This window comes from Pipra filicauda, unplaced genomic scaffold, assembly GCF_003945595.2.
Source record: "Pipra filicauda isolate LSUMZ 115617 unplaced genomic scaffold, ASM394559v2 scaffold165_size2600900_pilon, whole genome shotgun sequence".
NCBI classification, from domain to species: domain Eukaryota; kingdom Metazoa; phylum Chordata; class Aves; order Passeriformes; family Pipridae; genus Pipra; species Pipra filicauda.
In genome coordinates this window covers 491,779-518,944 of record NW_024104162.1, presented here as the reverse complement: position 1 = coordinate 518,944, position 27,166 = coordinate 491,779, and the positions used below count along the sequence as shown (strand labels likewise).

General features: G+C 36.4%; 1 protein-coding gene across 7 annotated transcripts in view; it reads left to right on the top strand.

Moving 5' to 3' along the window:
- Positions 1 to 27,166, top strand: part of DNAH12 (dynein axonemal heavy chain 12) — a 59,056-nt gene that overhangs the window by 27,762 nt on the left and 4,128 nt on the right. For all 7 annotated transcript variants that reach the window (XM_027728371.2, XM_027728388.2, XM_039379348.1 and 4 more), the window contains 34 exons: positions 239 to 427; positions 1,113 to 1,264; positions 1,957 to 2,095; positions 2,183 to 2,349; positions 3,452 to 3,707; positions 4,373 to 4,672; positions 5,282 to 5,460; positions 7,038 to 7,230; positions 7,322 to 7,483; positions 8,839 to 9,033; positions 9,830 to 9,963; positions 10,207 to 10,369; positions 10,803 to 10,883; positions 11,124 to 11,300; positions 12,037 to 12,168; positions 12,601 to 12,690; positions 13,680 to 13,820; positions 13,955 to 14,196; positions 14,538 to 14,685; positions 15,538 to 15,683; positions 16,924 to 17,138; positions 18,086 to 18,278; positions 19,059 to 19,251; positions 20,104 to 20,276; positions 20,764 to 20,904; positions 21,385 to 21,543; positions 22,548 to 22,692; positions 22,927 to 23,077; positions 23,354 to 23,607; positions 24,121 to 24,261; positions 24,550 to 24,687; positions 25,516 to 25,749; positions 26,165 to 26,350; positions 26,870 to 26,973. In XM_027728371.2, the coding sequence (XP_027584172.2) occupies positions 239 to 427; positions 1,113 to 1,264; positions 1,957 to 2,095; positions 2,183 to 2,349; positions 3,452 to 3,707; positions 4,373 to 4,672; positions 5,282 to 5,460; positions 7,038 to 7,230; positions 7,322 to 7,483; positions 8,839 to 9,033; positions 9,830 to 9,963; positions 10,207 to 10,369; positions 10,803 to 10,883; positions 11,124 to 11,300; positions 12,037 to 12,168; positions 12,601 to 12,690; positions 13,680 to 13,820; positions 13,955 to 14,196; positions 14,538 to 14,685; positions 15,538 to 15,683; positions 16,924 to 17,138; positions 18,086 to 18,278; positions 19,059 to 19,251; positions 20,104 to 20,276; positions 20,764 to 20,904; positions 21,385 to 21,543; positions 22,548 to 22,692; positions 22,927 to 23,077; positions 23,354 to 23,607; positions 24,121 to 24,261; positions 24,550 to 24,687; positions 25,516 to 25,749; positions 26,165 to 26,350; positions 26,870 to 26,973 (5,813 nt within the window). The remainder of the gene's footprint in view (positions 1 to 238; positions 428 to 1,112; positions 1,265 to 1,956; positions 2,096 to 2,182; positions 2,350 to 3,451; positions 3,708 to 4,372; positions 4,673 to 5,281; positions 5,461 to 7,037; positions 7,231 to 7,321; positions 7,484 to 8,838; positions 9,034 to 9,829; positions 9,964 to 10,206; positions 10,370 to 10,802; positions 10,884 to 11,123; positions 11,301 to 12,036; positions 12,169 to 12,600; positions 12,691 to 13,679; positions 13,821 to 13,954; positions 14,197 to 14,537; positions 14,686 to 15,537; positions 15,684 to 16,923; positions 17,139 to 18,085; positions 18,279 to 19,058; positions 19,252 to 20,103; positions 20,277 to 20,763; positions 20,905 to 21,384; positions 21,544 to 22,547; positions 22,693 to 22,926; positions 23,078 to 23,353; positions 23,608 to 24,120; positions 24,262 to 24,549; positions 24,688 to 25,515; positions 25,750 to 26,164; positions 26,351 to 26,869; positions 26,974 to 27,166) is intronic.

The window sequence follows — 27,166 nt, the reverse complement described above, 5'->3', positions numbered from 1 at the left end:
ATAATGCTTTAGTTCAGTGGTCATTATTTTTTGTTGTATACATATCCTTGAATAAGACTTTTGTGTGCTCTGCCTTTATTCAGACTTCTAAATCTCTTTAGACCAAGGCTATTCAAGGGCAATTTGTAACACCTCTCTGCTCAGTAGTATTTTTCAGAATTAGATTTGTTAATCAGACTGTACAAGATTCGTGCAATGTCAATTTTTTAGACAATTGCTAATCTTTTTGCCCTTGCAGGGTTGCTTTGCTTTTGCCACAGTCTGGTCCATTGGTGGGACTTGTGATGGTGACAGCAGGATAATTTTTGATAATTTCTTGAGGGACACTTTGTCTGAGGAATCTACAACAGATACTATACCAACCAGTGTGGGAAAATGGGAGTGTCCCTTTGAAGAGAAAGGCTTGGTCTATGACTACGTGTATGAGGTAGGATTGGCTGCTTCTGCATTTGCTAAATAGATCCTTGCAGTAGGAATGGAAGGAAAACACAGCTTAGGTGGGTATTTTAACTTTACAAAGCTTCTTGGGTGTTTTTAGAGTGTTGGCGTTGGATTAAATCCCACGGTGCATTTTTCATTCCTTTCTCTCTTTCAAATACTAGTGTGCTGCCCAGTTTTTTTAAGGAAATAACAAGATGTGCATTTCAGTTATATTTGTAAAAGTGCCACATTATAGTTATTCTGTAGCTAAAGCAAAGTTGACAGCCTCAAATCTGCTTTCATATAGAAGGAATAATGGGGACTGTCCAGAGGGAAAGCAGGATATTAAGCCTGTAGGTAGTTTGCTTATGTTACAATTTTGTGTATAGTATCTATTAGAAATGTTCTTCTCTTGGTTTTTGTTGTGGTTTTCTGTGTGGGGTTGATTGCTTGGTTGGTTTTGCTGAACAAAACTTTTAAGAAAAGAAACGAGTCTAAGTCTAGGTATGTACTTTAACACCTAAAAGTATTCTTTTGCTGAGGTAAAGCAAACTAGATGTATGAACTTCCAAAACACTGAACATTCACTAATCTATTAAAATTCATTATTTTAATTTTTCAGAAGTCAAGTAGTAGAGAAAACCCTTCATATATATAACACCAATCTATTTTACACCTGTGTTTCTTCCTAGCTGAAAGGCAAAGGAAGTTGGGTTCATTGGAATGCATTTATTGAACAAATTAGTCACAGTGATAAAAATGTGAAGATTCAAGATATTATAGTCCCAACTATGGACACAGTTCGATATACCTATTTGTTAGAGCTCTTCATTACCCATGGAAAGTGAGTTGCTTCAATACAAATTTCTGAAGTATTGGTCATGGGTAGAAATATCTCTTATTCTTTCCCTTGAATTGTTGTTTTTATCAAACCCTCAAAGTTTATTTGGCCTTTTAAAAATAGACATTACTGCAAACAATACAATTTGCCTTAAAGTCTGGTTTTGGTATTTTTATGAAACCTTATTATTTTGTTTTAGTCTTCTCATTCTGATGATGTTGTTAGGACAGCCCAGAGAGGTTTTGTACCCTCTTTCTTCTTTGGTAAATAAATACGTATTTTAATTTTTTTCCTTTGATTAATCATATAAAAATCAGTTATATTAGCCATGGTCAGGTCATGTAAGAGAGTGAAATAAAAAACAACCTCAGGTTAAATTCAAAAGCTGAAAGCTTTATAAGTTTGGTCTAATGCAGAACCTATCAGGAGAAATTTAACTCCCATGTATGTTCATGTACTCCACCACCAGTAGAATGAGGGAGTGAGAAAGGTTTCTTTCTCTTCTCATTTTCTTAATGGTGGAAGCAAATTAAAATTATGAAAAGCTTTAATGGATATGTTTCTTCTTTAGGCATGTCGTGCTTTTAGAGTTAGAACAAAAAGAGCAAGTTAGTAAAACCTTTGACTTCTAATTGCACTTAGTTTGCAATGTTAGGTTTCTGCAGTTCCTGTGCCTTCTCTCTCTCTTTGTGCAGACCACTGCTCCTAGTGGGACCAACAGGCACTGGGAAGTCTGTGTATGTCAAGGATAAGTTAATGAACAACTTGGAAAGGGAGCTCTACTTTCCCTTCTTCATTAACTTTTCAGCTCGGACCAGTGCCAACCAGACCCAGGTCAGTAGAACAGATAATTTAAGTTTCAAAAAGATTAAGTATGTGAATATTTAATCTATGGTTTTGATATTCCTGTTTGCATTCTAGAACATTATCATGGCCAGGCTGGACAAGAGGCGCAAAGGGGTCTTTGGCCCTCCAATGGGAAAAAAGTGCATTATTTTTGTAGATGACATGAACATGCCTGCTTTGGAGAAGTATGGGGCACAGCCTCCTATAGAACTTTTAAGACAGTTCTCTGACCATGGATTTTGGTAATTATTTGAAATACAATTGAAATTTTGTTGCTGCATTTGATGTTATAATTATTTATTCCCTTGGATTTTATTTTCAAAACTTTTTTGTAGTGGTTTGTAAATGTTAGGATAGATTTAGTTTATATAAAAATACATTATTTAAAGTTGAAGCAACTTGTATATTGCTGTCTAAGGACTTCTCATTTTAGGAAATTGATCGTGAATTTTGTTTTGAGTTTTTTAGAATGTTTTACTGCTGGCCTTCAGCAGCATTAGGATATATTAAATAAATTTTTCATTTACACCTTGATTTTATTTTTTTTATGTATGTGTTTTTAATTGTTTTTATTTTTCCAGTGCAGTTTCTTGTTCTTTTCCTTTCTCTTGCTCCTTAGAGTGCGTTAGCAGTTTTCTATACATATATATAAATGCAGTTTATATAAAATTTTTGATTTTAATCCTTACATTGGTTTTTCCTATCATCCATGATTCTATTAGTCATCAACTTTTTTTTTTTCACAAGATCTCAAAATATTTTTTTTAAATTAAGAGTGAAATCAACTCTGGTAATAGGCATGAAATAAAATAAGCTGAAGATCTTCCTTGGTCTTGAGGTTTTTGGCTTTTCTTAGATTGGAAGATTGGAGCACGTGGTTTCCTGAGGTTCCTTCCAGTCTGGATTATTCTATCATTCCAGGCACTTCTCAGTTACTCTTGCAATTCCAGGCACTGCTCAGATATCTGTTACTCTCAAATAGAGATATTCTCTCTTGCCACATTACAGTTTTAATATTCATGTCAAAATTTCATATCAGGTTTTATGTAACCTAGTTTAAACAAATAATCTTTCAGGCCAGCATTTGATATGTTGAGGTTAACTGGCACACAGTTAAAGGGCTAGTTGTTCTTCGGTTTCTTGGTGAGGGAGGATTTTTTTTTTAAAATACAAAATATATACAAATATCTGTAATATTACATAGCCCATACTCTATTTTTAAAATATTTTTAATTACCTCTGTTATGCCTGCAGAGTGCTTCTGTAATATCGATGCACCTGAGCTGTGACAAAGGTGTTATATCTGTACCTAAATGTCACATTGCATTGCATTTCATTTTGAAGGTATGATTTAAAGGACACCTCCAAAATCACCCTTGTGGACATCCAGTTACTGGCTGCCATGGGCCCTCCAGGTGGGGGCAGGAATCCCATCACTCCTCGGTTTTTGCGGCACTTCAACATTTGCACCATTAATTCTTTCAGTGATGAAACAATGATCCGCATCTTCTCCACCGTGGTAGCTCTTTACCTAAGGACCAATGACTTCCCTTCTGACTTCTCCACAATTGGGAATCAAATTGTCACTGCCACTTTAGAGGTAAGAGGCAAATACCGTGTAGGAAATTTCCTTCAATTTGTTCATTACAGTTCCTTTGGCTCTATAATAATTTAGTTGGTGAAGCAGAGATTTGAAGTATTTTGTTCATTATTCTTTTTAACACAGAACCTCATCTGCCTTGACAAAATTGTCTTAGTATTTATTATCGTAGTAACCTTCTGATTCTAGAATATGGTCTTTGAATTTGTGTTAAAGTGGGTTCTGTGGTACTTGCACCACATAATGTCATGCAGGTGAGACTGGAATCTCTCTGAGGCCCCACAGGCACTGGAAGCTGTCACATGCAAAGTCAAAATGAAAGTATCAGTTGCAACCCTTCCAAAATTCCTTCTCAGAGAGACCAAGAATGAAGAAAACACCCTCTCCACTTTCCTGCTTCCTCTCTCAGTTTTTACATTAATGGTGGGCACCTCACAGCAGGCTGAGGAAGTCAGCATGAACATGCAGATTTTTTGGGTCTGACTCCAGTGTGCCAGAATGTCACAGAAGTGTTGTGAAATGGAGATCATCAGATTTCATTCAGATTTAAGTATGAAATGTATTGGAGAGATAAAATTTTAGAAGACATTTAAGAACTATTATAATAACATAGTCGCTGTTACTGTTTTGTTGATTTTGTTGTTCTTTGTTGTTATTATCTGAAGGTGTACAAGAAAGCCATCAAAAATCTTTTACCCACACCGACCAAATCTCATTATACATTCAACCTGCGTGACTTTTCCCGTGTTATCCATGGCTGTTTGCTCATTAAGAAAAATTCCGTGGAAAACAAACGTGTCATGATTCGGCTGTTTGTCCATGAGGTGTTCCGCGTCTTCTATGACCGCCTGGTGGAAGATGAGGACAGAGCCTGGTTGTTCAATCTAGTGACAAATATTGTGAAAGAACACTTCAAAGAAACATTTGATTCAGTTTTTGCACACCTGAAGCAAGGAAAGGCACCTGTGAGTATCACATTTAACCTGTGGCAAAATGATTCCTTTTCTTACAAATTTAGGACTAGAAAGTTCCTCAGTCACAGGTGAAATTTTGGATCGAATGTGCTTGGAAGTTTGATTCTCTTGATACTCTTAAATGGACTTCCAGAGACCTGATTTACAGCAAAAGGAGACATTCTCTCTTGAAATTTAGCTTGTGACTGAGTTACTGTGTGGCAAACAGCATTCTGTGATTATGTCATATAATCATGTTATATTTTATGCCTTGTCTTCCTTTTTTTCTCTTCTTCATTTTTTTTTCTTCTCCTGTTATTTCATTGGTATATAGAAGAAATGACTTTGTGGTCTTAGTTGCCCATTTCATAATATACATCTGTATAAATTTGATGTACTCTGAAGCTCATGATTATGAGATTGTTAGTGGCTATTTGAGCCAATTGTTTACCAAGAACAAATTAAGAATTTTGAGGTGGGTGTTTTCAATGAGTCAAAATATTCTGGAGTGCTTTTTCTTGTGTCTGGAGTATTTGTCTAAATTCTCCTTTGTTTTCTAAAATTCCAGTGAGGAATTAAATATTTAACTTCACTTCGTAATTTGCTGCATATTTACCATAGGTAACAGAAGAAAACATGAGAAGTTTGTGTTTTGGTGACTACATGGTTCCAGAACTTGAGGGAGATGAAAGACTTTATATTGAGGTTCCAAGCATTGAGGAGTTTGGTGAAGTTGTGGAGCAGTGTCTGGATGAATATAATCAAACCCAGAAAACAAGAATGAACCTTGTTGTGTTCAGGTGTGTGTGATCTGTATTATTAAGAGCTTTAAGGAGTAGTTGATTATTCAGTATATTCAATTTTGTGGACTGTGGTTTTTGGTATGTCTCCTCCCCTTAATGCATCCATAAAACTGTTTATGGTGTTACACCTTTTTGGATGAAAGTAAACTGATTTTTCTACCTGAAAATAAATAATGAGATAATTTTCTCCTAAGGAGGAGATTTGAATATTTTCTTTAGTTGTTACAGAAACATTGTGCACCGAATCAGGTGGGTGCTGCACTTCTGCTAGGCCTTTGTTACCAGTGAAGATGGATGTCAGCTTTGCCTGCAGCCACTGGCCTTTCATTTCCCAGACAAGGATTCTAGGAGTGGGATGTGGCACAGTCATGGCTGTCTGTCTGCTCTGTTGTTCTGCAGCACAGCCCTGCCCCACGTTTGGCATGTACCCAGCTGGTGCTGCAGCTAATCCTGGGGAATTCTAGACTCTGCAGGCCCCTGTTGTCACCTTAACTTGTGATCAGGCAGAGCTACAACCAAGACAGATCAGGAGGCCACAAATCCTTTCTCCTCCCCATTGCTGGAGATTGCTGCCTCTTCCTGTTTGCCAGCGTGACTTGACATGCAGAGATACTTCATGAATGTGATTAGGATTAATTTAAACTCTTCTAATAGCAGCTTATTTTAGTCTAGGTCGTTTTGTCAAGCTGGATTTGTGAGTACCTGTATATCCAGCTAGGCTGGGAGTTTGAAGAGCTGGCAGCCTCTGATCGGAGCCCAGTTCCTGAGTGTAGAAGCAATGTCCCAGTGACCTCACTGAATAGCAGCCAGGAGAACGTTTGATTGTAGCCTTAGAGTTCAATCTCATTAATAACATCTGGATTTGATTCTTTATTTTTCTAACCAGTAAAAATAAACAAGAATTTATCTTTCTTGAAATGCTTGCGTTTTCAAAACCATTTTTAACTTCTGCTCAGCTTGCTTTAATTCCCCCATGCCCTGTGCTTCAGCAGGTGATGTCCTGTAGACCTTCCTGCACATTCCCTGGTAACCTGTGCTTGTATTTCCACAAGGACTCTCAGTATGTGCAGGTCCTGCTTTCTGAAGTTGTTGTTCCAATGTCTATTCACATATAAGTTATAAAGCACTGTCAGAGGGAGAGGGAAGGGAGATGTTTGTTGATGTAAACCATTTTCCCCCAGTGATTACTTTAAAAAGATCTTTAAACTGTTATACTTCATGAAAGTTAAAACTGGCAATACTGCTATGTTTTTGAAGTAGAGAATTACTGATTTTTGTTTCCGTTGTTGCATGTATCCTTATAGTGTTCCTGTTCTTACCACTGCCTATTCCATTTTGTAATTTGTAGTAATTTAGCTAAAGACTGATATTTGTATAATAGAAAAATTGTTAGTTTTATTTTATTTTGTGGTGCTTACCCACTCTCTTTCTTCTTCTTCCTCTCAGCTTCCCCCCACCCCACATTAAGAAATTTCTTTTGGAGATGCTACTTCTTTATTTGTTTCACAGCTTTGTAGGTGCATAAATGTAAATGTGTTTGTGCCATTCTGGTAATAGGCACATTTCAAATGTAGGTACATGTTGGAACATCTGTCTCGGATAAGCCGTGTCCTGAAGCAGCCAGGGGGCAATGCCTTGTTGGTTGGAATGGGAGGGAGTGGCCGGCAGTCCTTGACTCGTCTGGCAGCATTCATGGCAAGAATGTGGGTTTTTCAACCGGAGATTTCTAAGACCTATGGTACAAATGAGTGGAGAGAAGATCTGAAAGTGAGTATTAATAACCTGTCTACATTTTTCCCTCAATTTTGGGGAAGGATGTTTTGGAATGTACAATGTTTTAACTGTTGTGTGTTTTCAGAGACTTCTGAAGAGTGCAGGTGTAAAAGGCTTGAAAACTGTATTTCTAATCACAGATGCACAAATTAAAGAAGAAAGCTTTTTAGAAGATGTTGACAGTGTCCTCAACACTGGGGAGGTACCCAATCTTTTTGCAGCAGATGAAAAACAAGAAATTACAGAGGTATCTTTAGAAACTCTTTATTTCACCTCCCTTTTCAGCTATTTTGTCAGTTTAGGGTGGAGCATGGCTTTGGGACATTTGCACTTAATTCTGGCTTCTTTCTGAGACCTTGGATAAATCAAGCAGTTATTAGTAATCTTATGGAGTAGTTTATGCCAACCAATAACTTTAGTCTGCCCCAACATTCCGTTCACAAACCCAGTAAGTTGTGCTTTTAGAGAACTTGGATTGTTCACTAATACCCTGTGGCCATACTCATTTTTGTAGTGTATTGTGCAGGAGAAAAATGTACGTAATGTTTTCATTAGACAGTTAAGGGCAAAGACATTTTTATAAGAAAACATGGCCTGCCTTTGTCAGTGGACTCTTTACTGATTAGGGCAGCAGGGCTCTCTTAGAATTTCGTAGTCTTGACACTTGTACTCAGAGAGAAGTTGGGCAAAGGTGCTTCATGAAGTTAGGCTCAGAAGTAAAGATGCAATGTACTCAGGCAAATTTTTTTTAAAAATAGTTTTTATTAACATATTCAATGGATGTATCTAGAACTTGGTAGCTACCCATAACATGCCAGCAGTAGCAAAGCTGGTTTTTACTCATTTAAATCTGCTCCATCAAAATAATTCCACTTTAACTCTATTGTTATTAAACTAATTTTTGTCATTTATTTTAATCGTGGAGTTAGGTAAAGTATACATGCCTCTGTGGAAGAGTAATTTGAGTTTTAGGGCTTTATAGTCAGTGCTTCAATGATTGTTAATTAATTGAGGGTAATACTTCTATGAAGTAAATTTTAATTTCAAATATTCAGGTTTCTTCTTGTTTTGAGAGATTACTGTTTGTGGTAAATGAATTAATGGAGTATGTTTTGATGTTTGAAATTTAAATCTTCCTCTTCAGTTCGGTAATTACAGATTATTTTAATATAATATTAAAGCTAAAAACGTTATTATTTATCATTGAAAGCTTTGGGGTTTTATTTCATCAGGGAGCTAATTATGCATTTTGATTTTTCAGAATGTGTCTTAAACCTCAGTCTCATCTTAGCCTGTCTTGTCCATCTGAAACTCATCTTAGGATGGATTTTTTGGTTTTGCTCTGACCTATTCTCAGTTGCTCAAAGGCAGCAGATATGATAATTTCTAGAGTGAGTTGTCAGGGTCACAGATAAATAGCGCAGTCTATTCTCAAGGAGTATTTACTACTTGTTCTGGTTTTCTATTTTATTTTCCCTGTTTCATTTATAATAAAAGATTTCATTTCATGGTGAAGCTGTCACTAACAGGATTGCTATAGGACTTCAGATGGCCTTAATGAGACATGATAGAACATTTTTTATGCTCTGCATTATCCCTAAGGGTGTTCGTGCAGTAGTTCAGGCTGACAGTAAAGGTGAAGACTTCAGTCCCTTGGCCTTGTTTGCATATTTTGTGAACTTCTGCAAAGAAAACCTCCACATTGTGGTGGCATTCAGCCCCATCGGAGACGCCTTCCGCAACCGGCTGAGGCAGTTCCCGTCACTCATCAATTGCTGTACCATTGATTGGTTCCAGGTATGGGAAAATATTTGTATTGTTTCCTCAAAAAGCTGCTTCCACTTTCTAACACTCTGTATTTTTATACCCATTAGACTTTCTTTTGTCTTCTTTGTAGAAGTGTTCCTTGTTTTTCAGAACTTTAAAATCATAGGCATTTCCTGTAGTTTTTAGGGAACTCCTTGATGTGTGTTCTCAACGTTTCTGCAACTAAATAAACTTAGATTTTACTACTACAAATTTCTTATTTTCATGATGGTAATTTGTCATTTTACTACATAATGTGTATGTTTTAAAGGGTTGGTGAACCCAGTTCAGTGTGACTGTAAAATGATCTTAATTGCTGCTGCCTGTTAAGCAGATCATTCATTGTAGGAATGAGTAACAAATACAAATCCTACTGTTTGTTTGTAGATCTATTATAGCAGAATGAAACTTGGAGAGTTCCTGTAGTTAGAGATCCTTACTGCGAGCAGTATTGCTCTCACTAAAGCACAGTCAGCTCTAGAGCTTTGCTTAGTGCTGATGTCAATTGATTTTTCTGCCAAAGGATGACAACAGATACAGAAATGATTGGATAGAATGACATTGTGTAGCTTTGAACTAGAACATCAACCTGGAGATGCCAGAAAATATTGCCTGGGTGGTGACCTTTTTGCCTGAGCTAACTCTTGTATCAGTTCATTATTCTTCAGACACAGCTGGGACTAGTGTGTCTCATTCTGGTGTTTTGAATGGTAAAAATTGATTTTTAAGTATGAAGACTGCCAACAGTTGAATTCTAAAAATTCTTTTCTCCTTACTTCTCCCTCAGCCATGGCCTGAAGATGCCCTTGAGCGTGTGGCCAGTAAGTTCTTAGAAACACTCGAGCTCACAGACACTGAGCGTCAGGGAGTTGTGCCCATCTGTAAATACTTTCATACTTCAGTTCTGGCACTCTCTGAAAGGTCAGTCTATTTCTTTGGAAAACAACCATTAATCAATAAAATAGTGGATGATCGAGTTTAATTACCACTCATTTCTATATTAAAAGCTAACATAACTATCTGCCTGCATAAAGACATCATATAAAATTGTTGAAATTGTTTATTCTTGTTATTCAACAAACAGTTATATAACTTTACCAACAATAAACTAAAAAAGCAAATCAAAACTTAAAGTTACTCTTAGCTTTTTATTTTTTTTAATAGGTTCTTGCGAAGTCTGGGACGCCACAATTATGTTACTCCTACTTCTTATCTTGAGCTTATTGCTGCATTTCAGAGACTTCTTACTGAGAAACGAGACAGTGTAATGAAAGCCAAGAAAAAATATGTGAATGGACTAGAAAAACTAGCTTTTGCTGAGTTACAGGTGAGGTAGGACAAATATGGAACTGAAAATAGAAAATGTTTGTCAAATGCAGGTCTTTTCCTGGGGAAGTCAGTCAAAAGTGTAACTTCAGATTTTGTTTAACTCAATCTTCAACAGTAAAACTCTAAGAAATGTATTTTGCCTTTTCTTTCCTTGTGCTAGAAGCCATACATCTCTAAGCATATATTGCTAAGCAGTAAATGAACAGAGCTCCTTCCTAGATGGTTAACTGGTGACTGTTAGTGAACATAGTTCTTAGAATCAGATGTCGTAACTATGAGGTAAAAATAAGTCTCAGAAATGTTTTGATTCGAACCTGTTACATCCTTCTGTCAATAAATTAGTCATTAGGTAAAATCTAGGTCTTACAGAAATTCCTGGAAATGGTACTTGACTTTTCTGAATCCTACCTGATTCTTTTGCATTTGCATAGGTTGCTGAGATGAGACAAGAACTAGTTCAGCTGCAGCCCAAACTGGAAGAGGCTAAAGTGGAAAACGCAAAAATGATGAAGGTAGACTTATACAAATAGAACTTTGTGGCTTTTAATGTAAGTATGTGTGTACTGATGTCACTGATATGTGACTTTCAGGAAGTAAAAGTTGAGGCTTTTAAGCTCAGTTCTTGTTTAAAAGAGTTTGCAGTATTGTGAAACTTGCCATTATTTATGCTTATATGCTTGGAACCAAAAGAAAATTACGTTCTTACTCTAAGATACAACATAAAGCCTACTCATATGGGGTTTTTTCCTCAGATAATAGAAGTAGAATCTGCAGAAGTAGAAGAAAAAAGAAAAGTTGTGAAAGTAGATGAAGAAATTGCTACAGAAAAAGCTGAAGAAGCTCAGGCATTGAAAAATGAGTGTGAGAGTGACCTGGCACAGGCACTACCTGTCCTGGAGGCTGCAATTGGTGCTCTTGACACTTTGAAGGCAAGCTGACCTAAACTTCAGCATTTGAAAGTGTTATTTAACTCTTCCATTTATTTGGGAATGATTGCACTAAAATGAAAATAATTGAAGGGTTACATTTCCTCAATTTTGGCAAAGGGAAGGCCTTGTAGAGTCGTTGTTCAGCCCATTTCCTGTTATGTACTCAGACTATTGAGCATTTAAAAAACTGTTTATTTGAAGAAAAGACCGCTTTTGGGAAAAGTAACCAAAACCTGAGATGACCAACAGTGGTATCTGCTGAATTTCCTCTTTCAGCTGAGTTAGTGTTGACCACCAGTGTCACAGCATTTGTTTGTGACTAAGAATTCTCTGGATCTTTGGTTTAAAGGTTTTGTCCTTGTCATGACTTACATAAGATCAGAAAGCTGTATTGTTGAGAAAGTCCTGCAGGAATTTAGTAAAATAAGAGATATTTTAGTAGTAGTTTAGAAGAATACAAGATGTCTTAGATGGCACAGAAGTGTATCAAAAATATTCTGACTTGGATGTTTTAAAACGTAACTTTATGTAATCATAGGATAGGATGCATGATGCATTGATGGATATTGTTAATTTTATGCTAACACTGTCTCATCCTTTCTAAGAGTCCTCTATTACCAGTTACATTCATTGGTAATGGTGTTATAATTCCTCTTTGTTTCTTTCAGTTCATTTACTGAGTGGTGACAAAGACATAATATTTGTTATAATTTTCTACATGTATTTTTTATTTTAGCCTTCTGATATAGCAGTTGTCAAAACAATGAAAAATCCTCCATCTGGTGTCAAACTTGTCATGGCTGCTGTCTGTGTCATAATGGGAAAAAAACCTGAGAAAATTCCAAATCCTTCAGGGGCTGGAGGCAAGGTAAAATGGCAGTTAGAAATAAAAATGTAATTCATGTTCTTCTCAACACTTGTCCAATAGACAGGATCCCCCAGGGTCCATTAAAGTAGACAACTACTTATGGCCTCTGTCCATCATTCTACTGAAAACTTTCAGAATTCCCTGTTTTCCAAATTTTGTAATGTGCCAAGAGAACACATTTTATTTTTCTTAACTCATGTATTGATAATAGATAACACATAACTTTCCAGAGACCCTGTTTACTTTTTGGCTTTAAGTATGATTTGAAGGAAATGTTTGAGCTGGGGGACTTTCTGCTTTATTATTTATCTCAAGCAGATACAAGGTCATCAGTATTAGATATGCATGAGTTTGAAATAAAAGAGGTTTGTAATTTTTTGTTTGTGTGTATGTTTTAAAGCCTGAAAAGGTATTTCCTACTGTGTTCTGTAGATTTTGGATTACTGGACTGTGAGCCAGAAAATGCTTGGCAACATCAATTTCTTAAGGGAGCTGAAAAACTGTTCCGAGAGCCCTCTTCCGGTAAGGCTTCTTCAGTGATTTTTACTGTGTAAACACCTTCTTGCAGGGGAAAAAAATTAGAAACTTCTATATTAGAGACCTCCTTTGTCCAATCTAGTCAGCTTCTGTTGTCACCAGGGATCATTACAACGTGATAGGGTATCTCTGTAGGGTGGCTGTGGTCATGGCAAGTGAGCCAAACTTCCTCAGGGTGAGCCTTGTGTGTGACATCTCAGAAGGCTCCCCAGGGTAGTGGGCACAGCACCAAGGCTGCCAGAGTTCATGAGACACTGGGACAACGTTCTCAGGCACACGGTGGGATTTTTCATGTTGTCCTGTGCAGAGCCAAGGGATGGAATTAATGATCCTTGTGGGTCCCTTCCCATATTCTATGACTCTGTGAGTGGGAACAGTATATATGATAATTTCTCAAAATATTCTTCCAGCCTCTGGCACTTTAAATGAAGGACTTCCAAAGCTAGATGTAGTTTCTGTGTGTTTAGTAGCTTTCAGTGGATCTCTCTTGTGTAATTTCTCTAATCCTCTTAAGCTCATGTAAACTTTATGGACTACAAGATCTTTTTACAAAGCATTCCAGAAGACTACTGGAAGTGGCATGGAAAGCTGTCTCCTTCTGTTTCTTCTGAACCTGCAAACAGTTGGGTCTTGAGAAAAAGATAGCAAATAATGAAATTAAGGTATTTTATATGAGGGAGAAGCCATAAGGCTTCTATGTGACTGTAATGCTCTTAGCACTTAGGGAGCTGCCATATTGAAGATGTAGTAAAACCACAGTTATAAAGGCTAAGGACAGGATTAGGATGAAAACAGGAAAAAAACACAAATAGCAACAGGAAGACCAAAAGAAACGAATTAGCAGTGGTTTCTCCAACAATTAATACTGAAAGATTCTTTCCTATTTCACTGTGTAGAGAAATGACCATCAGTCAGTTTGATTTCCAAGTATCAGCCCCGAGACTTTGCTGAGCTCTGATGCTTTCCTCACCCAGGAAGCCATCATGCAGAAGATTCGGTCTGAATACTTGACTAATCCAGAGTTTGATCCACAAGTGGTGGCTAAAGCTTCCTCGGCAGCGGAGGGTTTATGCAAATGGATTAAGGGAATGGAAGTGTATCACAGGGTGTCAAAGGTGTGTTTTTGATCCCAGTCCCTCCGTGCTATGGAAGCCTCCTTTTGCTCGGTATGCTCACCCTAAGCATTGTATTTGATATTAAGTTACAAAAACATACTCCAAGCATTTGTGTCTTTGTTGTAACTGAGTAGGAGATTGAACCCAAGAAGGAGCGTTTGAGAGTGGCCGAGGAGTCCTTGGCAGAGACAATGACACTGCTGAATCAGAAGAGGGCAGAACTTGCAGAAGTTGAAGGTCGTTTGGCTGCTTTGGAACAAACCTTCGCTGAGAAGACTGAAGAAAAGGCTCGTTTAGAATTCCAGGTTGATCTGTGTGCCAAAAAACTGGAACGAGCGGAGAAGTTGATTGGAGGCCTTGGTGGAGAGAAAACAAGGTCAGGTTAAAGTTCAAATGTCAGATTTAACAACCACTGTAGGAATAGAATTTGAATTTCCGTTCTCTGAGCCTTTAATGCTGTATATCTGTCTGAGGACTGTAGTGCTTAAGAATGCTTGGGATCTTGAAATATTCCTAATTGTTTGTAATGTAAAAATATGGGCAGCAGCATCAGGAGAATTGTAGAGGAATTCCTCAACAGGAGAATAAAATACATAAATGAGGTTTTCATATTTCTACCTAAAGTTGAAGAATAACAACAAACAGTTGTTTTAACATCAATGTCATTAATGCGGAGGTTTCAGCACCATTTTTTTCTTTATATTCTGCTTGTCATAGATGGGATAAAGCTGCAAAAGATCTTCAAGAGGAATATGATAATCTGACAGGTGATGTTCTGGTATCAGCTGGAGTAATAGCATATCTGGGAGCTTTTACTGCTGCATTTCGGCAAGAATGTACCAAAGACTGGAGCAAACTGTGCCAGGTTAGAAGGTTATCTTAGATTTAAATAAGTGCTTGCTTTTTTGCAGACTGCTGCAAAAGGCTTCAAAAATGCCTTGCCATTTATTTAACGTTAGCCTAGTAAACCTCATTAAGACCAATGGGATCAACTCGGCTGATCCAATATTGTTTGGATTTGAATTTAATTAAATCAGTACATTTACACTTACAGTAGCATGTCAGAAGTCAGAGCACATCATGGACTTTGTAAGGCTTGATTCTTGCTTAAGTAAAATCTCAGTGTTTTCTGTATTTTGCTTTTAAATGAAAGAATTACATTTAAAATGCAGTTATGTGTAATGTAAAAGAATTTCTATAACTTTCACCATCACTTATTTGTGTGTTAATTAAATGGCTGATTATTCTGTTTACAAAGGGACAGTTCCAAACTAGTTATACAAATGCCATAATTCATAAATCAAGTGATTTGGAGTCACTTCTTGTGACTTTAAACAGTAACAAATCAGCACAGGATTGCTGTAGTGATTTAATGAAAGATGCATTCATGAGATGATTTCCAGCTCTGTAGGAGTTTCTTAAGGTAATACATTGTCAAAGCTTTGCATAACAAAACACCCACATGTAAAATGTACCAAAAATTGGACAAATCAAGAGAGAGTAAATATTCAATGGGGAAATGTAGTTAGTTATTGAAACCATGGTTTTATTTTTCCCAGGATTTTTGCTTATACATGACCTTCTTTGGACTCATAAAAGGAAATGCACATTGTCACCTTGGATTGAAGTGGCATGTAATAAAAGATGTAAAGAAACACAGAATAAATAGGGTTTACTCTTTTTTTTTCTTTTTTTTTTTTTTTTTTCTCTTTTACAGGAGAAAAATATCCCTTGTTCTGAGGATTTCTCTTTGAGTCAGAATCTTGGTGACCCAATAAAAATCAGAGCCTGGAATATTGCTGGTTTGCCAACTGATGCGTTTTCTGTAGACAATGGGGTCATTGTTGAAAATTCAAGACGTTGGTAGGTGACAAAAAGGTTTCATTTTCAAATCCAAACATGTTTCCCCTTTTTTAGAAAAAGAAAAAGAAAACTAAATATCTGGAGACAGTCTAGCTTCCACAGAGCAATGCAGTTGAAAACAGGAGTGAAACAGGAGTGAAATCTTTATGTCCCTCTCCTGTGAAATGTAAGAGGGATAACACTTTAGAGATTTGTGTATGTAGTTGAAAGCTTTCCTCTCACCAAATTTCTCATTCTTTACGTGTTTAATGATAGGATTCAGGTTATGTACATAACCTGAAGGGTCCAGATCCCACAGTCATGTCAGGTTCTTACAGTTACAAGGTTATCAGATGAGAATTTTATCTTTTATAGGCATTTTTTTGGTGGGAAACTCACATCTATGTAGAAAGAATTCTTTTAGGACCTTTAACAACTTTTTTTTTAATTCCTATTGAAATATTATTTCAAAGATGATATGTATTGCATTATGTGAAAACTTGTGTTATGTCTGCAGATAATCTGCACTCAGTGAAAATATAAGAATATAGAATTTTCTAGTAATGTTCTTGTGATCTATGTTCACTTAAGAATTAGTCTTCATGACAGATTCAGATTACTTTCAGATTGACAATGTGTAATTCCAGATTTAGAATATTGCTTAGTTCTCTGAAGGTGCAGTTAGAGGAAATGTTTGCTATCTTTTATGCCTGACTAATTAAAATACATACATATAGATGAAAGCAGCACATGCACATGTCGAACAAATTTACAAAATTTACAAATTCTACAAAATTAAACATTATCACCTTTCCCCACCCTGCTTACATTTCCAGTCTTACACTGGCTGAAATACCAACATCTCAGATTAAATTCCAAATAATTGTTCATTTTTATTTTTTTAAAGTGAAAAACCATATAGGAAGAAAATCAAAATCTGTAAAAATTAATAGATTCTAAATACTGAGAATTCCAGAGGAGAGGCAGAACAAGATTTTACAAGAATTCTGCATTATGTGTATTATATGTGTATTTTACAAAAAATGTTATAAATATTTTTTGCAACTTTTGAAACTATTTCTGCTATTACTTTTCAAATGATGATAAAACACCTGCACATCCATTTTACACCGATCTCTTAAAACAACATAATCAAAATTGTATCACTTCTTCCTCGACAGCCTGACACAGAAACGTGTGAAAGAGTTTAAAATTTTGAAAAACTCCTGCAAGCACTGAGAAACTTTCTCGTGTGTTCTAGGCCATTAATGATTGATCCTCAAGGGCAAGCAAATAAATGGGTCAAGAATTTTGAGAAGGAAAACCGTCTGAATGTTATCAAGATCAGCGACACGGATTATATGAGAACTGTGGAGAACTGCATCCAGTTTGGGACTCCACTGCTGATGGAAAACGTTGGAGAGGAACTAGACCCATCTCTTGAGCCTCTGCTGCTCAAACAGACCTTTAAACAAGGTAGAGCAACATGACTTTGGAACCCTGAAGTGGATTACATTCCTGTCCAGCTCGTAGTCTCTGGTACTGTCTGATGGTTTCCATGGTGCTCTCTGACTTAGCACTGCCTGTGGCAAGAGAAGGGGAATTTCACAGCAGCCACAAGTTTTATTTTTTATTAATTGCTATTCCCCTCTACCACAATAGTGGTTTTATGTGAAAACCTCCACCTTGTCACTGTAGGAGACAAAGTAAATTCTGCAAATGGAACATTGTCAATGAAATTGTTTTGCTTGTTCATTTTCGTGTGCTTTAGGCTTATAGTAATATTTGCTTAAATGCTGTACAAATCAAGAAAAGCTGTCAAGGCCTTTTGCTTAAGGCACAATTTTCTTCTCTCTGACACCTGCTAAGTAGCTATGAATTTGGTTTTGAACTTTTATTTTCCTCTTGTAAAATGACAGAAAAATGCAGATTAAAAACAAATATGTTTTCCTTCCTTCTTATATAGTTTATCTTTACTGGTTTTCATGTTCATAATTTAAAAAAAAGGAAAGTAAAGCTCAAACACTTATTTTTTTCTCTCTCTTTTTTTTTTTTTTTTTTTTTTTGTAGTTTCCTCTCCTTTTTTCAGGCAGGTAACTCAAGGAAAGAGTAGTCTGTAAGAATATAATATATGACAATAATTCCACAATTCTCTGCTACCATCCTAGTTTTATTTTGTATATGCAAATTGAAAGTACAGTAGTCATTGGATTGACTTGGTTTCACCTGCTAAGAGTAAAATGTGGCCCCATTGAATTTGCTGAGAATTTTTCAAATTATTAGATTTGTTTATTAATTTTTACCTTTCAGAAAATTTGTTACTGACAAGAAGTTTGCTTTTATTTAATGAAAAAAGTTGGAGGAGTTTCCTGTAAATAATTGGAGTAAAGCTTTTTATTTAGCATTTCTCCTCTTAATTTTAGGAGGCATGGAATGTATCAGGCTTGGTGAGTCCATTATTGAATATTCCAGTGATTTCAAGTTTTTTATTACCACAAAACTAAGAAATCCACATTATATGCCTGAACTTGCTACGAAAGTTTTATTACTGAATTTTATGATAACACCAGAGGGACTTGAAGACCAGTTGCTGGGTATTGTCGTGGCAGAGGAGAGGTAAGTCTCTCTGTATGGCAAGTGACCATTACATTTTTTTATGTCATAATTCCAAGGATATGAGATATTAATTTATTACATAGCAAAAGGAATGTTACATGGTGTAAATGTTGCTCGGTAATAGCTTTAAAAAAAACCAGATTGTCATGTTTACTGTGGGGTAGGTAAATATAGCAGATGTGAAATCATTGGTTTTTCATGGCAATTGTCTCTTGAAATACTCCTTGAATATTAGAAAACTATGCAAACATTATTTGAAGTTCAAATCATTATTGTTGTTTTTGCAAAGCTGCCAGACAAGGATGCAGAGTTATGAATATTTCATTTTAAATTTTGTATGAAATAAATGGAACATACCTCTGAAAGTGTTTATGGGTCACATTGGAACCCTCACAGAGATACAGAGTAGTAGTATGGTGATGTACAGACATGTCTGTGCAATTGGACTAAACTCTGTTTGCTAAAAAATGTGTAAACTGGTTCTGGATATTCTATGGTGTTTTTTCAGGCAGCAGAGATATGGTAAAGGAAAAGTAGGAGGGATTGTTGTTTACAAAATGCTGGGACATTAAAGATTAGACATTGTTTCCAAAGACTGAATGGAAGTAAATCTTTACTCACAATCATAGTTAGATGTTGAAGAGCAAAGTTTTATTTAAACTGAAGAGAATATTCACAGTTACTTATTGCAGGAAGAGGGAGTAATTTTCATGGGCTTCTTTTGCAGGCAGTGGAAGATGAGCATTCACTGATTTTGTGGTTTGTGTTTTTCTTCATTAGGCCAGATTTAGAAGAGGAAAGAAATGCTCTCATCGTTCAGTCTGCAGCCAATAAAAAGAGTCTAAAAGAAATTGAGAAGAAAATTTTAGAAACTTTACATTCATCTGAAGGGGATATTCTGGAAGATGAAACTGCCATCCAGGTCTTGGATTCTGCTAAAGTAATGTCTAATGAGATCACAAAAAAACAGCAGGTAAGGAGAGTGTATGTGTGCTTCCCTTAACTATACTTAGAAATTAAATGTTACATTTGCAGCTGGCAGAAGGATTCTGAGTTAGATGCACAGCACAAGGAGCAATTCTGTACTTGTGAAATGTGAAGAGCAATGAAATTGGATCTATTCTAGAATCTTCACTGGTAGTTTTTTCAGTCATTAATTTGAAATGTTATAAAGCATCTGTGTCTGTCTGTAAGAACTGAGTGAAAAATATTAAATTCTGAAGTTAAGGTAACATATTAAGATAAAGGAAGGAACTAGTTTTTAAAAGAAAAAAGTATTAAAGAAGACATTAGTAATCAGTAATTAGACTAATATAGCTGTGCAAGATTCTTTTATTCTTAATACATAAAATACCAGCTGAAGTCAGTGAGAGCTAAATAATATTGATGAGAGAAAACAGATTTTTTTCTGATAGCCAAATTTTGAAATACCTTTTTATATTCAAAGTATTTTTGTATAAAGCTGATTTATAGTAGAATAAGTACAATTTAAATACCTGTTAAATGTATTTAAATACAGAGTTTAAATACAATTGGTCATATTTTTGAATATTACAGGTAGATTGATACTTTTGATGCATGGCAACTTTTATGCCTCCTTTGTTTTCATTATTCCCCCTGTAGAACAGGTAAATGGATCAGGCAGTGGTGGGGCCAACCCAGCATAGGCATCACCTATTGACGGCGCCTTCTGCAACATGCAAGGTGCCTTACTCTGGTGTTACAAAGTGCTGCATAGAACTCTTTTAGTAATGTTATTAGGTAGTAATATCCCTGTACAAACAATATTGAAAGCTGTTCTCTGTCCCCTACTGTTGACATTTAGGTTGCAGAGAAAACCGAGCAGAAGATCGCCGAGTCGCGGGAGGCCTATCGGCCCGTGGCACAGCACTCGGCCGTGCTGTTCTTCACCATCGCAGACCTGGCCAACATCGACCCCATGTACCAGTACTCCCTGAGCTGGTTTGTCAACCTCTTCATCCACTCCATTCATGACAGGTAAAGAGAGTCTTCCTGGTGGAAAACGAAGTGTTTTCATTCTCTTCTTATCTCTCCATTTGGAAACCATTTACCTCCGTAAACACAGGCTTTTGAGGCAAAATATGATTTGTTAATGAAGTAATTGCTGTTTTTAGTTACTGTTTAAGTGAATCATGGATGGTAAGCATGTGCTGTATTTTTAAGAAGATGTATTTAACTATTTTTAAGGATGTACTCTGGCTCTGAACTAGTCTCCATTATGAACACTGAGTGCCACCACTTAACTGTGGGAAATTGATTTCAGCTCATTATTTTGCTTGGGACTTTTAAAAGTGCTATCAGACATGAACTGTAGTTGAAATTTTGGGGAAACTGGCATCCAAATCCCTTGTGGAGCATGTGGATCTAAAATATAACCTGCACAGCCCTAAACAGATTGAGATTTCTTAACTCATTGCCCCTTTTTCGATTTGAAGTCTCAGTTTCTCCCTTCTTTTCTTTTTAGTAATAAATCCAAAATATTGAAGAAGCGACTTCAGTACCTGAATGACCACTTCACATACAATCTGTACTGCCAAGTGTGTCGCTCCCTGTTTGAGACTGACAAGCTGCTCTTCTCGTTTCTGCTCTGCTGCAATCTGCTCATGTAAGATCACTTTGGGGTAGTGTCTTAGTAACAGAAACTAATGATGTATCATGGAAATGGTTAATTACATTAACCAGTAATTACAGTGTGTATTGTCTGTACATGGACCGTTCTTCCTGGCCCAATTTGTAAAGCTACTCTATTCCCAGAACCCATTATTTTCTATAAAGCCTTTAAAAATCAGGAATAATTACACTCTTAAAAAACAAATAAGCAGATATTTGGAAAAATGCTTCACCGAAAGGGTTGTCAAGCCCTAGAATGGGCTGCCCAGGGCAGTGGTGGAATCACCATCCCTGGAGGGATTTAAAAGCCATGTAGATGTGGCACTTGGGGACATGGGTTAGTGGTGGCTTGGCAGTGATGGAGTAGAAGCATTACTAAGTGGCAGTGAAGTGCAATTAATTTTAAACAACAGTTTATATTATTTAAAATTGTATCTCTATTACTGAATATATTTTTCTCTTTTTTTAAATATAGGACTAATAATGAAATGGAACGTCAAGAGTTTATGTTCTTACTAACTGGGGGTGTGGGTCTCAAGAATGAGTATCCAAATCCAGCTCCATCTTGGCTGTCAGACAAGAGCTGGGATGAATTATGTCGTGCAAGTGAAATGCCAGCTATGAAAAGACTGAGGTATAGTAAAATATTGATGTGAATTGGCCTTAATTGGTTGTGACCAACACGTATGTAACATACTGAAAGAAATGTTTGCTATACATTTTTTCCAAATCAGTGCCAGAATGCCAACAGGGTAAAACCAGCCCCTTTTTTCACCATTATGTTTTCTTCACTTATTTCAGTCAGTCAGATCATTAATTATAATATTATTTCATTAAACTATTTTTCTAAACTGTTTGAGGCATTGCCTAAAGAAACTTTTCCTTTAGAATGTCTCTGTGGTAGAGAAACTGTGTTAAGGGATCAGTGAGTGCCAGAGCAGAATTCCAGTGTAGTTCTGGGGAAGGAGTTTTTCTGGTGAAATCTGATCTTCTGAAATAAGTAGAATTTCACCCTGGGTTTAAATAGAATTTAACACTAAATTCTGGAGCCAACATGGTTGTACGAGTCTTGCATATAAATAGCTGAGTGCGAATATTTGGCACATTTGGATCTGAGTGCAGAAACACTGCTCTGTTAAAAGAAATTATTTGAGGTGTTTGGTGTTTCAGTCCCTTTGGAGTTTTAGTAACAATGTGTATAATGATCCAGCCTTTAAATAGTCTGAGAGTTGTCCATTGCAGAGGAGTACTCTGCATGTGGTGTGAAGGAAAATACATTTGTTTCTGTGGTTGAATTTCCTGGTAATTTTCTTCAGTTAAAGTGTGGTGCTTTCCTGAAATACTGGAGGCAGACAATTCACCCAGACCTATGAAGGTCCAAGCAGTGCTGTCCGGAGGAAGGGACAGAACTTATTGTCAACTTGGAACTTCTCATGTGGAGTCTGTTGGGAGCAGCATGGGGGGATTGGTGGGAAGAGCTTGTTTCACCATTCACCATGGAGCAGCTCAACTGTGGGATTATTTTTTGATGTAGATATGACGTGGCATATATGACAATGCAATGTGATTGGCCTTTGATAAACATTTAAAAAAAAAAATCCAGATTTTTACAGTAACTGTGGGTGTTTTTCTCTCTAGGAGTCATGTCTGTGAAAATATAGGTGAATGGCAAAAAATGTATGACAGCAAAGAGCCCCAAAGCTTTCCATTACCAGAAGAATTGAATAATACATTAACTGAATTACAAAAGATTATAGTTCTTCGGTGCTTAAGACCAGACAAGGTAAAATGATGTGTTATGGAGTGTTTGCAGACTGTTCCATGCTTTGTAGCATAGTTTGCAGTGGCTGTTACAATAATAAATCTGCTTTTCCTCATATTTTACTAAGAAAATCAATGCTATTCTTGTTTTTCAAGTGAGTAATACAAACAGCACAAGCATCACCTGAGAATTTTTGTCTGACATTATTTAATCTATGTTTATGTTAATGATTTGCATTTGCTTTTTTTTTACTAGATTAGTCCAGCTATAACAACGTTTGTTACAGACAAACTGGGAAAGAAATTTGTAGAGCCACCACCTTTTGATCTATCAAAAAGTTACTTAGATTCAAATTCTACAATCCCCTTAATATTTGTGCTATCTCCAGGAGCAGATCCTATGTCTAGTAAGTATACACAGAAAGGGAAAACAGTAGTGTAGAACAGCTTTTCAGTTTGGAGACCTGAAATTCCCCTTCAATACACAAGGAAATTTGAATACTTACTTTCTGCAAGAAGATTGGAATGTATCATGTCACACTAGTAAAATTCTGTGCTCCCTAAGCATGGGAATTTCTAAGTACCTGTAAACAAAATAGTAATAGAAGTTTTTAAATATGTTATTTTCTACCATAACTTCTTTTTCATGAAGAAATGCTGAAATCTTGTGCTTCCTGTTCAAGGCCTCCTGAAGTTGGCAAATGACAGAGAGATGGTGGGAGACAAGTTTCAGTCCATCTCATTAGGCCAAGGCCAAGGACCTATAGCTACAAGAATGATTGAAACAGCAATGGAAGAAGGAACCTGGGTTTGTTTACAAAATTGTCATTTAGCTGTCTCCTGGATGCCAATGCTGGAGAAAATATGTGAGGAGCTTAACAGTGAAAAATGTCATCCAGACTTCAGACTTTGGCTTACAAGTTACCCTTCCCCAAAGGTATGTGCATTCCCCAGGATTCTGTACTTGGGGAAAGGAAAAGTTGATGGCATTTTGAGGGAATATTTATATACCTGAATGAGCTGATGATAATGCAGAACTTCTCTGAAATACAATGAGGCTTTGAAGAAATAATTTAAACAATAAAGGACATTTAAAAATAATTATAAACATAATCATCTCAAATTTCCTTTGTGATATTTTGATACCGTAATGTGTGCTATTTTGTGTATTTTTGCTATCACCAAGTTTTTGTTTCACATAAATTCGAATATTTAATCTTGCATTTTATTTGTAATGTAATGAATACCTAGAAAACATTTTAAACTACAGGTTTGTTACTTACAGTAAGGTTTCTCTTATTACATTAAAGACAACAACAAACTGTTGTTCTTTAAAATGTAATTTCTTGCAGATAATTGCTTATATAACAAACCCAGAGTAATAATATATTGTTAATATAGCATCTATTCCACACTTTCTGAATGCAGTTTTGCTGGGTTTTACTTCTAGTTCCCAGTAACCATTCTGCAGAATGGAGTGAAGATGACAAATGAACCTCCTACTGGTCTCCGATTAAACCTGCTTCAGTCATTTCTCTCTGATCCTATTTCTGATCCTGTGTTCTTCTCTGGATGCCCTGGAAAGGAGCTGGTAATGTGCACATCTTTTGAAGTTTTTGGATTTGGTTGGTTTTTTTTTTTATTCACAGATATATTGATTTCTGCCCAGTGAATATTATTAGCTAAATGTTTTACTATGGTTGTCAGTTTAGGTTTTGCAATTATGACGATGATTAGTTAAGAATTCCCTCTGCCAGGTAATTTCATGTGGCAATATTTCAAATGTGGTGTTCTCTTTCCAGGTTATACACCAGCAGGAGCTACAGACTAGTTAATAATAACTGCTCAATAATGCTTTGTTCTTTTGCTTTTCTCAAAGGTATGGGAGAAACTGCTCTTTGGAGTTTGTTTTTTCCACGCTCTTGTTCAGGAGAGGAGGAAGTTTGGGCCTCTCGGTTGGAATATACCCTATGGATTTAATGAATCAGACTTGAGGATCAGCATCAGGCAGCTTCAGGTAAAATCATGGATTGCTCCCTGTAACTCTGGCCTTGGGAAGCCCAGCTGGTAGTCAAAAGAAGCAATACAACAGAGGTTACATCAAATGTTCATAGATATTAATGACTTCAGCAAGGAATGTTAATCATATTATAAATATATTCAAAACTACAAATTAAATAAGAGATTTGTTCTTTGTGAGATTTATATTCCTATAGACATAAGGAATATAATAAGTGTATATGAGTTTTATCAAAGTTAAAGTGTCATATATAAGAGCTCGCTGTGCTTTAGGTAGTACCGTGTCACCTGTTACAGTGCTTTGTAGGAAGAAATTTTCTTTTGTTAGTTAACAGAACCTCAGACTTTTCTCCTTCCCCCAGATGAAATGGTGAACACTACTTGACCTTGAATCTTCTGTAGGCACTGTGTAGAAAAGTCAGGAGAGTTACAACTGAATTACAGAAGTTAATGAAAGAGATCAGAGGGTACTGAAGACTGAGAGAAAAATTAAGTGAAATCCACCTTTGTTTATGACACAGAAAAGTGTCCATCTAGTTTAGACTGGCAAAACCATCCACTTGTAAATAATTCAAGAATGACTTGGATGGCTGAGTAATTTTGATACTCATAAGAGGCTTTTACTATTAACACCTCTTTATTTTAAATAGTAATTTTTACCTGAAAAAAAAATATTTCACAATTTGAATTTCCAACACTTACGGAGAAAACTCCATAAAGTGCAGCTTTGCACATGCTGTAGCTGCCAACCTTCTGGTCTATTAGGTCACACCATTGTTCTGCAGATCTGGCAAGTCTCTAGAATCACCCATGTCTTCTGTTCCAGCTGTTCATCAATGAGTACAGCCACGTTCCTTTTGAGGCCGTGTCTTACCTGACTGGGGAGTGTAACTATGGAGGCCGAGTGACAGATGACTGGGACAGGCGTTTGCTGCTGACAATGCTGGATGACTTCTACAACCCAGACATCATTGAAAATCCTCGGTACACTTTTTCTCCCAGTGGCAACTATTATGCTCCACCAAAAGGCACATATGAGGAATACATTGAATTCATTAAGGTAAAAAGTAGCAACAAGCTTTTGAAGTGTTCCAGTGATGAAGCACTATGAAAGAAATAATTAAATGTTTCTCTGCCTTAGAAAGGTGGTTTTGCAGAACATTAAATAGTGTGCTCGGCTTCTTGCCTAACACCCCTGTATGATCCTTGCCATGATCCAGAATGTTTCTGGGAGGGAATGAGTAAGTAGGTAGGAAGACCTATAGCATAGATAATCAAGAATTCCTTGGAAATGTCTTTTTGTATGAGAGGTGATGGCTCTATCACCAGCAATTGCCTGCAAATACCTGCTGCTAAGGTCCTTATCCACCTGCAGTTAAGTCAGTGGTAGTTTTTCACTCAACTTCTAAAGAAACCTTGGATCTGATTCCTAGTGTGCTGCTTTATCCATGCAGATGTTTATTATTTTGTCCTAGAGTCTTCCCTTTACTCAGCAACCAGAGATATTTGGCTTGCATGACAACGTGGATATTGCAAAAGATCTTCAGGAAACTAAGACCCTCTTTGAATCTCTGCTTTTAACACAAGGAGGAGGCACTCAGGGAACTTCTGGGGGAGGTGACAGCACCCTTTATGCAATTGCAGATGATATTCTCAGCAAGGTATTGTATTATACAAATGACTTCCATTTATCTTTTTTCAAAGTAGAAATTCCTTAACTACAATCTTAAATGTCCTGTTGGAAGAAAAACCTTCTGGGAAGAATTTAGTGCAATGTGCAAGTAAGAACTGGTGTGGCTGTAACAGACCCCAGCCATATTTCAGTTAAAAGAAGTTTTTTTAAATGGGTAGAATACAGGAGAAAGAGAGAGAAAATAGAGCAAAGAGAACTTGAAGAACAGTTGATTCATTCATATGAACAGGCTTAAAATTAATAAATTGAATGAGATTCATAACTTTTCATGATAGTAAAAATTCTAAGTGGTTTTTAAAAGATGAACATGAAAAAACCCTCTAATTTTTATTTGGATTGAATTACTGAATACTGTATTGATAGGATACTACTCAGAAAGTTTAGTGGTATTATTACTCTGCAAATATTTGCATTTGCATGCCTTGAATGATGAAAACCATTGCATAATGATATATGGAATGATTTTCAAATATGTTGTCATTAACAGCTTCCAAATGATTTTGACATTGAAAATTGCCTACTTAAATATCCTGTGAGATATGAAGAAAGTATGAACACTGTGCTGGTGCAAGAAATGGAAAGATTTAACCAGTAAGAATGTTCTATTTTATTATAATTCTATTTGCAGGAAAAATTTCCTGTGAATCATACACTGTAGGCTCTGTTGTGTGAAATATTTCCTTTATTTTGTTCCCTTCTAATTGTCTGCAGTGCTATCTGCAGTCCAAGCACCACTGCTCCTTGTGGAAGGTCAGAGTGTAGGATGGCTGTCAGGAAAAATGAT